The following is a 16,988-nucleotide window of genomic DNA, read 5'->3' as shown; positions in this document are numbered from 1 at the left end:
TTGGGAAACCCTAATCTTGCCCATTGTGTGCATGGGGTGGATGTTGTGCGACTTAGCTATCTTGACGAGGCCTTAGTTATATATGCTTCTAGTGCAGAGTGTTCTGATGGCTTGACTCATCTGTACTCTTAGACTACTCAATCTTCAGGTAAGGATAAAGTGATTTTACTAGTGCCACATGCATATAGTTTAGGAGAGTCATGTCTTTGCATGAACATAACATGCCCTTGTGTTTGAACTGTGAATTTTATATGTGAAAGAGATGTGATGTAATCAAATGTGACTGAATGTTTATTGCTTTGATTACTATAATGTTATTGATAGAATAATTGTTGATGAATTTCATGTATACTTTATAATATGTTATTGTATGTGTGTGGCTACTTGACCATTTCCTACACAAGTAGCCGAAGTGAGATGTTTCTCACTCCCTTTTTTTGGTGTTTTATTTTGTTGTATTTGTGCAATTGAATTTAATTGTGATAATAAAGATGAGTAAGCCTTTTTCGTTGGGATTTCTTTGATAGGATATGATATCAGGGTTTTAGATAGGGACTATTTCTTGTCATTGATGCATTAGAACTTTAGTTTATTTTCTTAAGAAAATAGTTTTGCAATAATTTTTATTCATTGCAATTGTTTTACTTTCAATCTTGTTATTTGAAGTTGTGGGTGTGGTACCTTTAACCCATAATTTTCAATTATTAAATGAAGTATTTTTTTATATTATTATTATATAATATTTAATTTGTGCATGAGGGGTAAAGGGTGTCACAGGTTAAAATGACTTTAATAACAAATCAATTTGGGGTAGTTCAACAAATTTTTCTATAAAAAAATTAAAATCATAGTCAAATCCAAACTCATGAGTTTAACAAGTTTGTTGCCAAGTTCACCAATTTCATCCGAGTTTACATGATTCTAAGCCTACATGCGAGTTGTCTCATTTTGGGTTTATAAGCTCATAAACTTGTATGAGCTTATGATTTAACACTTAAGTTTAACAACCATGGACATGAGTATGTGATGAATTATGAGTATGAAATTATGTTTTTAAAACATTGTTCTTGTATGATATTTGAGGTGTTTCTACATGATGTGTGTGATATGAAATATTTATGCATGATATAAAAACTTTATATGTGATAGAATATGATATGAGAATGACAGGATAATGATATGTATGCATGAATGAGATGAAGATGTGTACACATGAAATTGACATGAAGATGATGTGTTTAACGAACTATTTATTTATTTCAAATAAAGTTTTATTCAAACAAGGTTCTTTTGCTTCATTAATATTTATGAGTATGAGTATGTGGGGTAGAGAGTGTCATACTTTATATAATAAGATAACCCTTATATTAACTCTTATTTTGAGTCAATAATTTTTTCTTAATTATACCTTATGACAATCTTTTTCGGGGAAAAACTACTCTAAATATTAACAACTTTATATAATAAGATTATTCCCTATTTGACAAAATTTTGAATGAGAAACATTACTCAAAATCTTAACAACTTTATACAATAAGATTTTAAATAAACAAATTATAGTTGTTTCTTTTAAAAAATAATCTTTTAAAAATCATCTTATATTGAGCAAATTAAAATTTCCTTAAATTTTTTCCTATTTTTTGGGAGCAAAAATTATTCTAAATGTTAACAACTTTATATAATAAGATAACTCTTATTTTGAGTCAACAATTTTTTTTTTAGTTATATATTCTCTATTTGATGAATATTTTGGAGAGAAAACCTACTCCAAATATTAATAAATTTACATAATAAGATAACCACTAATTTAACCCTTATTTTAAGGAAAATTTTCTTAATTATTCCCTACTTGACAAAAATTTTGGAAGAAAATTTACTCAAACGTTAACAACTTTATGCAATAAAATATAATAAGATAATCCTTAGTTTTAGCCAACAAAAATTTTCTTCATTATTCCTTATTTGACAAAAAAAAATTGGGAAAAATTTTATCCAAATATTAACAACTTTATATAATAATATTATTCTCTATTTAAGGAAATTTTTTGTGAGAAAAAACTACTCAAAATATTAACAAATTTATATAATAAAATATCCCTTGTTTTAAGTTTTTTTTTTTTAAAGATACGAAAGATTACAAAGATGGTCACAATGAAGATTGAACATAGGTCCTTATACTTTTAACTATCTCAATCCCTTCTCACCCAACCATTAGGCTAACCCTAATGGTTTCCCTTGTTTTAAGTTTTATTTTGAGTCAATGAAAATTTTCTTAAATATTCTGTATTTGACAGGGAAAAACTATTCTAAATGTTGACAACTTTTTATAATAAAATAAAATTTAATAGAATAAATAATTTTTTAGTTTTTAGTGTGTTTGTATTAACTACATATTTTTTAAATAAGCACTTCCTGTGTTTTTAAAGAAGCAAATTATATTTGTTTCTTTTAAAAAATAATTTTCTAAAAAACATGTTATTTTAAGCAAATGAAAATTTGCTTAATTTTTTTCCTATTTGGATGAAAATTTTTGAAAAAAAACTAATTTAGATGCTAACAACATTATATAATCAAATAACTCTTATTTTTGAATCAACAAAAATTTTCTTAACTAACTCCTATATATTAAATACAATTTTCTATCTTGTGTGAAACCACTTTTAGAGGTTTTTCTTCGGTAGGAGGATTTTTAGAGATTTTTTTAATTTCATATCTAATTTAATTTTTATTCGTCATAATTATTTATAAATTAAATTTTAATATTTTTTAAATAAATTGTTAATAAATAAAATAAAAAAATGTTATAATATAAAAGATTATCAACTTCTATATATTAAATATAAACTTTTATCTTGGACGTATTTTTCTTTGATGAGAGAGTTTTTTTAACTTCTTATCTAATTTAATTTTTATTTATCATGATCATTTATGAACTAAATTTTAATATTTTAAATTAAATTATCAATAAAATTATAATATAATATAAATTATTTATCATAAATATAAAATATAATTTATATGTTTAAAAATATCTATTTATTCTAATTTTAAATATATATTAAAACATAATATTTATTTATATATTATGTTATTATATATTATAATTATATATAATAAATATTTAATTTGTGCATCACATGCTAAACTACTAGTTATTCCCTATTTAACAAAAAATTTTGGAGAGAAAAATTACTCCAAATATTAATAACTTTATATAATAAGTTGATCCTTATTTTGGGCCAACAAATATTTTTTTTATTATTTTCTATTTGACAAAATTTTTTAGGAAAAAAGTATCCCAATACTTTACAGACTTTATAATAAAATACTAGTTTATCATAAACTTATAATGATAAAATATTTATCTATTATAAATTTTAATAATGACATAATTTATATACTCAAAATTTACTTTAATAAAATTTAATTACATAAAATAAAAATATAAGCTTAAATATATTTTTAGTTTTTATAAAATAAATGAGTTTTATTTTAATTTCTATAAGTTTTTTCTTTATTTTTCATCCTTTTAAATTTTGTAAATATTTTGTTTAGTCCTTTTAAAATTATTTTGGTCCTTATAAATGAGTAAATTTTAATTTTAGTCAATGTAATATATATATATATATATATATATATATATATTATTTTTATTTTTATTTCTTCAGAATTTAAAGTCACTATTTTTAATATTTAGTGATGATTTTAAGATAGATAAATAATATTTATGTTAAGGACCTATAAAAAAAATTTCAATGACTTAATCTTTTAATAAAAAATAAGTTATTAAATTTGATTACATAATAATATAAAATAATTATTCTAGATTTTATAAGAATAAAAAAAACATTTTAAATAAATCAATATCAAAAACTTCCTTATTCTATAAAAATTAAAAACATATTTGAATAAAAAATAATTATATCCTACTATAATTAACAATAAATATTTATAAAAAAAAATTAAGTATTAAATATATATTCTTAACCAATATTTCATCATAAAAATAAATAAATGATTTATATATTTTTTTAAAACTATATTAAAGTAATACAAAATTTGATTCCTATATATTAAATCATGAATTTTCATCTTGAATGAAAATATATTTTCTTAAAAATTAATATTTTTTTATTTAATATAATTATTTATAAATTAAAATTTAATAATTTAAAATAAATTATCAATAAATAAAATATTATATTATAATATAAATTATTTATAATAATTATAAAATATAACTATATGTTAAAAATATTTATTTATTTAAATTTTAAATAAAATTTATATATTCAAATATAATATTTATATATGTTTATATATTTATATATAATTTATTATAAATTTTATTTATATATAATAAATATTTAACTAACCCTAAACTCTAAAAGATAAATATTAAACTATGCTAAAACTAAAAGAGTAATCTTGAAAGGCAAACTAATGTTAATTGACTGCCAGAACGAATTGATAGGGCGCTTTCTGTTTTGAGTTCATCGGATTCTGTTCTACCCTGGTAGCCAGGAAACAGACAGATAGATAGAGAACTCTTCTGCTTTCAGAGGATACCCTCCTGCAGAAGGGTCTCTCGTGGAGATGCCAAATACAATACAATACACTGCAAACAAAACTCAATAGATTGAAAAGTAAATAAAAAAAATAAAAATATAATATATCACGGCGGAGTCGTTTCGTTGATTATCAGAAGTCTTCGTTGCAAGGGTTTGGTCACATTCCTGGTGCCGCTGAATTCCAGATTCATGCGCGAAACGTATCGCGGCTTGACCGATTCACGTTTCGTTGCTTCCACGCTTTGGTTTGGACATTCTGATTCTCTTGTGGCGACTCACCTTCCGAAGCAGGTTGCATTGTCATATTCTTAGGGTTTTGATGTTGATGTTGATGTTGAGTTGAATATCGGTTTGGGATTTGTTACGATGAGTTGCGCGCAAAGGCTTTTGGTTCACATTGCTGAGAATGGACATTCGTATGAGTTGGTGTGTGAGGAGAGCACGGTTGTTGAGGCGGTTATGCGGATCATTGAATCCGAAACTGGGATTGGTTTCAGCGATCAGGTTGTTCTCTGTTTGGGTATAAAGCTGGAGCCGCAGCAGCTACTGTCGGCTTACAAGCTTCCCTCCAGTGGCCGGGATGTGTTTGTGTTCAACAAAGCGCGGCTTCAGAGCAATTCGGCGCCCCCACAGCGTGAGAGAGTTGAACTTCATACTAATTTGGAGCCTCCATCACCATTCTCACACCACGAGCCTCACCCTCTTGATCATGCATTGGACCCTGCCTTGAAGGCTTTGCCTTCGTACGACCGCCAATTCCGGTTCCATTACCATCGTGGGAATGCGGTTTATGGTTGTACCGTGGCCAAGTATGAGCAGTGTGAGAGGGTTTTGAGAGAGATGATGGTTCAGGAGAGGGCGCTGGAGGTTGCCAGGGGGAATTTGGATCAGTACTATCGATTGATTAGCCAAAACTATGTGGAATTCATGAAACGCTATGTGCAGCAACACCGGGTGCATTCGGATCTTGTGGCCAATTTTGGGAGGGATGTCGAGAAGTTGAGGTCCATCAAAATTCATCCTGCTTTACAAACCGTCAAGCGGAAGTGCTTGCTCGATCTTCTGAAAGAAGAAAACGTGAGGAAGTTGGTGGAGAACTGCATTAGCTCCCACAAGCAGTTTGAGAATAAAGTTTCACATTTTAAGCAGAGTTTCGGTGAAGTTAAGCATAGGGTAGAGGACTTGTTGTCGAGTGGGCCTTTCTTGCCCGTGAAGAATTTAGAGAGAACAATTAGAGAGCATCAGAGATATATAACTGAACAGAAGACTATAATGCAATCTTTGAGGTTAGAACTGGTTTATTTTATCAAGTTATTTCCCCCCTTTTTTTGTGTTAACTTTTCATTCAGGAGAGTAACAGAATTGCATGCTTTTATGCTGTTTCTTCTGGAAGGTTTAATCTTTCTATTTAAGCTTAGGTTGCTACTCTGAACACAATTCAGGATCAATTTTCCATTGCCTAAATTCTTTTCATATATGTGCATAGACTTGTTACTTTTTCTCAAGCACCATGAATTTTTTTCTTCTTCTTTTTATTATTTGTTTTGTTGATCAGTAAAACTTAAATGGAACTGATGCTAAATACAGAGTAGGATATTTTAAGGGAGGGGAAATACGCAGATTAGTTAGAGGGTGGAAAAGTAATGACTGAGGTCCTTGATTAGGACATAGTAGAGGAAATTTGAATAAGATTATGAGGAAGAGGTTGTTCAGACTTTATATGCCAAAATATCTGTCTTGTGTAGTTGTGCACAGAAACCTGTTCATATACGAATAGCTTCCAAATATGCCTAATGAGAGTATGAAACTGCTTTGATAATGAATGTCAAGAGCAAACTCTCCCCAGAAACTACTGAAAAACTTCTTGGGCTATAATTTGTTTTTCAGTGGAAGCATCAAAGGTTGAGGTATCCTGACTGTGCAGTGGCATGTTGCTTTTGTAATATGATAGTTCACCAGCAGTGAGGGAATATGGAAATGGAATATTGCTTGGTTTCAGATATCACTTGTTTTGCTTATTTTGATTGCTGCAATTCAATATATATTCTTCATTATTCTTTCATCATATGAGATACTTATAAGTTAAAACTATACTAGATGTTGTTCCTTTCATCTTATGAGACACTTAAAAGTTAAAACTATACTAAATGTTGTTGGCATAGCTTATAAGTTAAATTTAATGGGGTTTTCTGCAGCAAAGATGTTAACACTGTGAAGAAACTTGTGGATGATTGTCTCTCTTGTCAATTGTCCTCTTCACTTCGTCCTCATGATGCAGTTTCAGCCTTGGGCCCTATGTATGATGTTCATGATAAAAATCACTTGCCTAAGATGCAGGCCTGTGACCGATCTATTTCTAAGCTACTTGACTATTCCATGGAAAAAAAGAATGAAATGAACATATATGTCCATAATTACATGCAGAACGTAACTTATGTTACTTATCTTATCAAAGATCAGAAGCTACAATTTCCCGTCTTTAAAGAGGCAATGGCTCGCCAGGATGACTTATTTGTAGATTTAAAGTTGTTCCGCAGTGTTGGCCCTGCATACAGAGCTTGCCTTGCGGAAGTAGTGAGACGAAAGGCGTACATGAAGCTGTACATGGGTGTGGCTGGGCAACTGGCTGAAAGACTCGCTACAAAGTGTGAGGCTGAGATCAGGAGACGGGAGGATTTTCTAAAAGCTCATAGTCCTTTTATACCTAAAGAATTATTAGCTTCTATGGGCTTGTTTGACTCTCCTAACCAATGTGATGTCAATATAGCTCCATTTGATGTTGGTTTGATTAATATTGACATATCAGATGTGGATCGTTATGCTCCAGAGTATCTAGCAGGGGTAAAGTCCAAACTAGAAAAGCATGGGAGCTTTAAAGGTTCATCTGCTGTGTGTAGTGACAGCTGTCTCTCAGCTGAGGATGTAGATACTAGTACTGACTCAATTGAGAGATATGACTTTGAGGAGCACCTTGATGGAAGTGAGTTGTTTGAAATTGCTGGAACTAGCAAAATTGAAGTTGAAAATACAAAACTAAAAGCAGAGCTTGCTGCTAAAATAGCCTTGATTTGTTCTCTATGCCCTGTGGTTGAGTACGAGTCCCTGAATGATGAAAGGATCCATAGTATACTGAAGAATGCCACAGAGAAGACAGTTGAAGCTTTGCATTTGAAAGATGAATATATCAAACATTTTCAATCAGTGCTTAAGATGAAGCAGCTGGAGTCTATCTCGTATGAGAAACGTATTCAAGAATTGGAGCAGAAGTTATCTAATCTGTATGTGCAGGGACAGAAGATATCCAGTGTAAGTGATACAGCTGACTTCCCCTTTCTGTCTGGGAAGACAGATAATTACAAGCAAGAATTTGTGAGCGATGACATGCCTTCTGTATCTACTACTGAGCCCATGGGTGAAGTTTCATGCATCTCAAGTTCCTTGGATGGAAAACCTGGTCTATTCATTAAACATTTAGGTAAAGCTTTGGATGGGGTGGATGAGAACATGTTGGATTCCTCAGGAATACAAAACCCACAGATGGATTCATCCAAGGTGGAGCCTCATCGCGAAGAAATGCAAAGTGGTGATAAATTCAGAAAAGACAAGATAGTCAGACAACTGGGCATGTTGCTAACAAACAGTTCCACTGCTGATAGCATGCCTCTGAATGATCTAGTACCTTGTGACTCAGCAGTTCATCCAGACATGGAATCCAAAGCAAACAATAAGTTGTTGGAACTTCATAGTACACTTGAAGACAAATCAAATCAATTGAATGAAACTGAGGCCAAACTTGAAGCTGTTCTGGAGGAGGTTTCTGTGCTCAGACGGGAGTTGGATGCAAGTCTAAAACTACTTGATGAATCTCAGGTGACAATTGTGAATAAAATGCAGATTAAGTTGCAAGTGAATTTCCTGAAAAGTGGTTGCATGTTTTATATAGGTTGTTATGTATTTCCATGGATTACTAATTTAATCTCATTTTCCAATTTTTATCCAAGAGAAAAACCTCATTGCAAATTTTTATTCAAGAAAAAAGCTTCATCTGTCAATCTCTGTTCTTGTGTTCTCTTCTCTTACACATACATTTTCCTTCTTACACTTACCCTTTGCCTAGCCTCCACTATTAGCACCCATGTTTTATTTTTGTTGTATTTAGCTTCTGCAGATCCCATAAATGATATTACATGTATTATTAATAACAATTTTCCCCAAGTATCTGTATTTGGATACTGTTGCTCAATTAAATCATGCCAAGCAGAGGTTTTGTCAACTTGTGTCAATCGTACTGGTAGCTTAGTCAAGTTCATAAGGGTATAGAGTGTTGATTCCGTTGACTACATGTTGAAAACCTATTTGGTTGGATAGGAAATCTTGGTAATATTATTCTTAATTTAGTTAGAAAATAGTTAAGCATAATAAAATTTTGATTCTAATTCATAGAAATTGATTTTTATTTCTAAATTTTCATGACATAAAGTGAATTAATGTGGACTATACATTGTCATTGTCCATTGTCTCTGGCTAACAAATAAGGAACGTTTAATATATGATATATACCATTATATATACTTCCAATTACTTAAAAGACTATTATTAAGTAGTTTCTTTGTTTTCAATATAAGTGCTTTCTACTTTTGATTTCTTATAGTATCTAAAGAGTAGCATTATTATTATTATGATGATGATGTTGCGTGAAAGGTGCAAACACTTAATGAGGGACTGAACATGGGATATCATAATTACACTTTAGTCTTAAAGACCTGAATTGTTGCCTATTAAGCTATAATTTTGTGGGCACACATACTTGAATTTAACCTTAAGGACACTGGCTCATTAGTTTTCATAATTATTGTTGTGGCATTAATTGGTTGTATTATTTATAAATATAATCTTGTTGATTCATCAAACAGGGGTCCATGGTCCAACAAAAAGTGCATTTTAATATTCTAATGTCTTCTCCCCCTCTCACTACAGATGAATTGTGCTCACCTAGAGAATTGTTTGCATGAGGCAAGAGAGGAAGCTCAAACACAAAAGAGTTCAGCTGAAAGGAGGGCCTTGGAGTATGGTTTACTACGTGCATCTGTTATTAGGATGCACAGCCTTTTTGAAAGACTCAAGACTTGTGCTTATTCTACGACTGGTGTGGCTGGTTTTGCAGATTCTCTGCGTGCTTTAGCACAATCTTTAGCCAAGTAATATATTTATTTAGTTATTTATTAATTTTTTGGGGAAGACCAAAAGATGGCCCTTTGGGTGGGACTACTTCTCCTACACAGGCATTGTGTTGGCCATTGCTACACGGTGCTTCTATTGGGCAAAGTCCCCTTTCACGTAAGCCTAGTTTGTCAACTGAGTGACAACTAGCGCTTATTTTTAGCAAAGTAGTTCATTTTGCATTAATTACTTGCATCATGATGGTCTCAGTGTGAGAACTAGACCCTCCCCCTCAATGTAGCACCCAATTTACTCTTAGAAGGAAAAACAATGCTATATGGTGGTAGACCTGTAGTAATGAAACTAATAAATTTGCTTCCTCAACTATTTAGATTATGATAAATTTGACCCCTCTAAAGTAATGGGTTCATTTTAGAGGAAAAACATTGTGTTATAACCATTGATTTGAAAAATAAGTAGTTGAGATTGTGATAGAAATAAATTTGCACATGTATAATTACAAAGTTGTATGAATCTGCTCCTCTGATTTTCTCATCAACTGCTATAATTTGTCACTTTTCCATCTAAAGTGAAATCTTTATTTTAGAGCATCCAAATTCTCTTATTTTATACTAGGATTAATTAATTTGTAAAAAAACTTTAAAAGGTGATGAAAACCATGAAATTTAATAAAGCAGGAGAAAAATAGAGAAAATGAAGGGAAAAAAGATTGATACTCTCTCCTGCCATCTTCTGATGAGCTTTGCTTTTATATTTTGTTTATTTGTGAATGTTGACTAGAAGAATGACAACTTTCTTCTCACTTTTCCTCAGTTCTACTAATGACAAAGATCAAGATGATATTGCTGAGTTCCGTAAATGTGTTCGTGTATTAGCTGATAAAGTTAGTTTCTTATCAAGGCATCGTGAAGAGCTGCTTGAAAAATACCCTAGAGTTGAAGCTTCTAACATACAGCTGCGGAAGGAATTAGAGGAGAAAACTGATAAGTTCAAAACTTATTACAATAAGCATCAACTCGAGAAGCAGGTAACTTGTGTCCTTATGTTTATGGATTCTATGCATGTTTTATTTTTACGATATGTGACTATTTTAATTTGAGATGGACTGCTTTTTATTTTAACTATTGCTACTTTCTTTAAAGCCAGCAAGAAATTGCCTGATGGCTACAAAATAGCACGAATGGTTTTTGCTGTGACTGCATATAGATTTAACTTTCATCTGTGGTGTTAGACTAAACTCCTCTGGCTTATTGAACACTACAAATTCTGAACTGAGCATGTTATTGTAGCTGAGAAATCAGCTAAAGGAAAGTTCTTTGGTTGTGATTTTGTTACAGGCTAATAGGGAGAAGATTTCCTTTGGTCGACTTGAAGTTCACGAGATTGCTGCCTTTGTGCTCAATTCAGCCGGGCATTATGAGGGGATTACTAGGAACTCCTCTAACTACTACTTATCTACTGAATCTGTGGCCCTGTTTGTGGACCATCTTCCAAGCAGACCTAACTACATTATTGGACAAATTGTGCATATTGAACACCAAATTGTGAAGGCACTGCCTCCAACTTCAACTCAGCTCGAGCATAGTAGAGAAAATCAACTAACCTCTGACATAGGGGCCAACCGGTTGACTTTGAATTCAAGCTCAACTTCAAACCCATATGGTCTACCTCTTGATTGTGAATATTTTGTAGTGACAGTAGCAATGTTGCCTGATACCACAATTCATTCACCATCTTCCTGATCCTACATCATACTGGCAGATAAGACGTGACGGAAGAATTCAATTTGTACATAAACCTCTAAATGCTCTTTATGGGAGTTGAACTAGTTAACCATTTGTACAGCCGACGATTCAATTTCGTTAGATTACCCCCTGTACATATTTTTATACCTTTGACATGTATAGGTTGGGTTGTGAATATTATCAAGCACTTAGTGCATTAGTTGGCCATTTTGAGTATAATTTCTCGCATTTTGTTTGGTAAACAATATTTTGCAAATCTCATGGTTCACCTTTGTCGTATTAGTTGCACCCACAAAGCCAGATGATCTGTCTTTTGAGTTTTGAGGCAACAGGGTTCCCCCCACTAAATGTCGTCAAACGGAAAGTGCCATTATTCTTACAACCATTATTCTTACAGCATAATCTGCATTGTCTCATCGCTTCGTTATGCGCTTCCAATTTTGGGTCCTTAATCCATTGGAGCAAAAAAAAAAAAAAATTTAAAATCTTACGTGGTATTAAAAGACTCAAAGTGAATTAAGAATCCAAAATAGGCTTTACAACGGGGGATGCTAATGAATGTTTAAATACGAATCCAGGGTAATAGACCAACGAGTGTTTAGATACGACTTTAGAGTAATAGACAACCCATTGTTTAGATACGATTTGTTTTTTAAGTATTTACGTTTTTTTATTTATTTATTAATTTTCATATTCATACTATTCTAACTTTTAGTTAACAAATGTATTGGGATTGGTTAGTTTGTAAGCATTTAGTAAAATGTTAGGTTATAAAAAATATCATTGTATCAGTTTTGGTAAAAGGGTCTATTTCGAAGAATCTCAGTAAAATGATCACCAAGAAAATTCAAAGACTATTCTAACCTAAAATATTCAAATGAGTGTAACCTCGCCCTAAACTTGGGAATGTTCTCCTATATATTAAGTGTGTCCCATGATCAAAATCCCTTATCTTTCGCTTTTGAATTCCAGGCTTTTTCCTCCCATGATACTCTCAAATTTTATCATTTAATAATCATTAGTAATTGCATATTCTTGTTATCTCATGATCTTGTGATTCAAACTGCTCTTACTACTCAATTTGATGAGTCTTATAGACACCATGTTTTATCCGGGCTTTTCCTACAAGGGTCAGGAGACCTCTGAAACAAGAAGAGCAACCCTTGAGGGCCAAGAAAGGTACGAAAATGAGCTAAGACGGAGCATGAGAAGTTCGAGAGGAGTTTTTGCATGAAAAAGGGTCAAAACCCTAAATTAGGCTCGGAACGACATTCCCACCATTGGAACGGTTGTTCCCAATAGCATTTCTAGTGTAGTTTGCAACCGTAAAATGATCGTTCCACTTAACCTAATTTACTGTAATTCTGAGGTGCGAAGCAGCCGTTCCCAACATTGGAACGATTGTTCCCCTTCCCTGGACGCCTATAAAAGTGTGTCAAAGGCTCATTCTTCCACACACTAGATTCCTTCCCCCTCCTTGAGAATTCTGAGTGATAGTGAGGTTCTTGTAGAGTGAAGAAGCTACCAAAAAGAACCCTTTGTTGATTTACAAGAAGGGTTATAAAAGTTTGCTTTGAAGGTTCCCAAATTCTTCTCTCTTATTTATTGTTTTATTTATCATTCTTCTTATATGCAATAGAATAGGCATCATGTAGATAATAAAGTAGAATGTATGTTGTAAATTGGGAATAATGTAGACAATTAAATCATTTTATGCTTAATAAGTAAAAGGGGTAGAATTTAATTACACAATTATTATGCTAATTTGTCATAGGATATCGAATTTGGGCATTGTGGGATGCCTAACACCTTTCCCGCACGTAACCGACTCCTGAACCCGACTTTGACTATTGTAGACACCTAATTTTGTCCGAACCTACAAACAAAGAAATGAACTTCTATTTATGAAGAAAAGGAGCTCCTGAAGCATGGAAATGACAAGATATGACATCAGAAGACCTAAAGCCCGATAAGGATTGATTTAGTAGCCCAGAACGAGTTGTTCCCAAGCTGGAATGACCTGTTCCAAACTGGAACGGGCTGTTCCTAATCTGGAACGGGCCGTTTTAAACTACTAAAAAGGCCTTGAAACCCTAGTTGAGAACGGGCCAGAACAGGCCATTCCAATAAAGGTTGTTATGAGTCATGTTTAAATCTGGCATGGGTCGTTCTGATACCGGAATGGGCCATGCTAAATTCAAATTTAACTCATAACAAACTAATCCAAAACGAGCCATTCTGAAACTGGAACAAGTTGTTCTGGTCAGTTCTGACATCTATAAATAATAGACTCAAGCACAAAACCAGGGGCCAAAAAAATTTGTCTAGGAAGTCTGATATAGCTTAAAATTTCTCTTTCTCTCTCTCCTATTATATTTCTTGAGATTTGTGAGGTATTTGTGTAGTGTGTAAGGCAGCCAAAAAGCGCCTCAAGTCTCCCATATTGGAAGAACATTAATAAAGCTTGCTATGAGGTATTATTTATCAATTTCTTTCTCCATCTTCAACTTCTTTTATTTTAAATATTGTTATAATAAAAGCAACCATGTAGACATCTTAGGGTCAATCGAGTAATTTAAATTTAAGTATGTGAATAACTATTCATAAAGGGGACTAAATATTTAAACTATTAATTCTTATCATGCTATCTTCATCATAAGGTACCGATTTAGGGCATTGTAGGGGTGCTTAATACCTTCCCTACATGTAACTGACTCCCAAACCCAATTTTGATTATTAAGGCTATCATTGGATTTTAAAAAATCTTTTCTTTTTCCAATGTTTTGAGTAAAACATTGGTGGCGACTCGATGAACCTATTTTCAAAATCATTACTTGAGGATTAGTCTGAAATCCGGGCATTCCTTAATTAATGAGATGTTTAAAAAATGGTAGTCAAAATCATTGGTCGTAATATTGGAATTTTTTGGGTTACGACAAATGGCGACTCCACTAGGATGTTTAAAGAGGATCAGACTCAAATAAAGGATGAAGTTAGCAAAATAAGAATAATAGTTTAAATATCTTTTCCTATTTACTTTGTTTGTTTTACTTGTTTGGCTTTGATACCTGTTTTTTTACTTAAATTTTGCTTCTGTTTGAAATAACAATTGTACACAAACCATAGCACACAACAGTTCCCTCTATACCCAAGGGCATGAGCGCGTAAACATAGGGAGTGGTTGATGTACGACCGGCCCAAGTATGGCCTTAGAGCCTACAAGCCTTATCAGAAATCACACTCGACATGATAACCAGTAACTTTAGCCTGAAATATTGTGAAAAACCTTAGAATTTTCCAGGTGACAGTGATAGAGGTATTGAGTCCCTATAATGGGGGTACCTTGGGAGCCTTAAAGATCAGTGAGATTAGAACCGTCATATACCACGTACTTTTCTTGACAGAGACCACAGACCAAGGATTTGGACGTAACTATTCGCAGGTGTACATTTATTTGAGCATATGTGTGTTGCATCTGTTATGTTCTTTTCGGCTCATTTCAAATAGATAAGAATTATAGGCAAGCAAAAAGATAATAATAAAAAAAAACTAATAGCCTTCTCTATACCCTAACCCTAAAAGCATCATATAGGATAGTTTATTTAAAAAAATAGCAAAAAAAGGTCATGCATCATAACCCTTAGTAAAAAAATGATAAGGTTTAGGAAAAAATAAATATCATGCATTTCTTAGGTTAGCATATTTGTAACAGCCCGATTTTAACAGATTGTACAAAGGCCCAAAGCCCAATAAGGGTGATTTAGTAGCCCAGAATGGGCCGTTCCAAACTACTAAAATTTCCTACAAATCTTAGTGGAGAACGGGACGTTCCAAATTAGCAAAAAAGCTTGTAACCCTAATTGGGAACGGGCCATTCTGGTTTAAGAACGGGTCGTTCCAAACATGGTCATTATGGGTTAAAATGTAACCCCAGAACGGGCTGTTCTGGTATTAGAATGTGTTGTTCTGGCTGTGAAATTTTACACATGACGAAGAGTCTAGAATGGGCCATTCCGGATTTGAAACGGGTCGTTCCAGCCACTCCTAATGCCTATAAATAGAGCTTTCTGGCATTCCCAAAAAGTACACCTTTCAGTTCTAACTTCTTTCAGTTTTGACTTCTTTTCCTTCTACATTCTCTAAAGACCGAGGGGAACCCAGAGGAGGAGACCAACCAGATCTTACTCTAGTTTCAGCTATTACTTATCGAGGTACGGGGGAAAAGGGCAGATTTATATGTTGAGTCACATAAGGGGATAAGTGGAGAAGAGTTCTTGTAGAGTTTTTAATAATTTTATAATTGTTTTTTTTTATAGAATTATTGGTATTATGAGATTTTGTATGTGTTTAGGATTATGAATATATAATTAATTTGTAAAAATGATGATCTGGGAGAGAGAACGAAATTGTAGAAAAGTGCTTGTGAGTTAGGTTTTGGAGAAAATTTCGGGTTTTACTATTTGATTTAATATTCTATTAAATTGGTGAATCAATTGGGTTTTATATTAATTTATAAATGTTATTGTTATATTATATGATAACAATTGATGATCTAAATGTGGATTCATGGTGAGTTGCTTGAGGGATATGTGAACCCTTGTTTTGTGTGGATTTAGTGTATGTGTTGTGTGAATGTGAATGTGAATGTGAATATGATTGTGGTTCCTCACACTTATGACCAAGGGTGGCACGACCTTGGGTAAGTGATGCTACAGGGGTGGCGTGACCTTGGCATAGTGCGGGATGTGTGAGGCAATTAATACGTATCACTTATGTCAGGGGTGACACGACCTTGGGCAAGAAATGCTACATGGGTGACGTGACCTTGAATAACATGTTAGGGGTGAGCACGACCTTGGACAAGAAGTAGTGGTTGAGTGGTATTGCTTATTTGTTTTGATACTTCTTTATTACGTAAGAAGTAGTGGTTGAGTGGTATTGCTTGTATTGCAAACATATGTGCCAGTAGTAGTAGACGAAGCCTTGTGCTAACGAACTAGAACTATTAGAACCTTGGATGTGGGTGAGACATTGATTTTTCGAGTGTATTAAGAGTTTACGATTGGTGGAGTTTCTGCAATCTATATAGTTGTAGCGATTGAATCCAAGGAGGTTGTATGTTGAGAATTGTAGTTTTGGTATTCTTGATGAGAGATTGGAACGTTGGTAATTTCCTTGAGTGTTGGTGTTTGCATGTTAACCTTTTATGGTTTAGGTAGCATGTGAGTTTTATTTTCTAAGTATTTTGTGATGAATATGTGAATTGTTTTGGTTTTGGATTGTAGTGGGAAGCTTGGATATGAGTTTGAGGTGGAAAGGAGTGGGTTTGGAAGGATTGAGATATTTTCGTGGGCTAAGGTGTTGATACACTATTGCTGTCTGGTGTAAGGATGTTTGCACTGCAGTTCTATTGTGCCAGTACAAGTGTTATATTGACAGAATTAGATTTTGTGGTCTACCTAAAAGTTGTAGCCTTGGACTTTATCTTTCT

General features: G+C 32.8%; 1 protein-coding gene across 1 annotated transcript; it reads left to right on the top strand.

The window, feature by feature from the left end:
- The first annotated feature begins 4,440 nt into the window (after positions 1-4,440).
- Positions 4,441-11,725, top strand: LOC109806456 (autophagy-related protein 11). Its single transcript, XM_020368872.3, has 5 exons — positions 4,441-5,857; positions 6,767-8,441; positions 9,549-9,769; positions 10,566-10,779; positions 11,090-11,725. The coding sequence occupies exons 1-5, from the start codon at positions 4,938-4,940 to the stop codon at positions 11,492-11,494; spliced, it is 3,435 nt and encodes a 1,144-aa protein (XP_020224461.2). The 5' UTR covers positions 4,441-4,937; the 3' UTR covers positions 11,495-11,725.
- Positions 11,726-16,988: the final 5,263 nt, after the last annotated feature.

This window comes from Cajanus cajan, chromosome 2 (genome assembly GCF_000230855.2).
Source record: "Cajanus cajan strain Asha chromosome 2, NIPB_CcT2T_4, whole genome shotgun sequence".
NCBI classification, from domain to species: domain Eukaryota; kingdom Viridiplantae; phylum Streptophyta; class Magnoliopsida; order Fabales; family Fabaceae; genus Cajanus; species Cajanus cajan.
The sequence above is the reverse complement of the archived record's forward strand: the minus strand, read 5'-3'. Positions and strand labels throughout refer to the sequence as shown.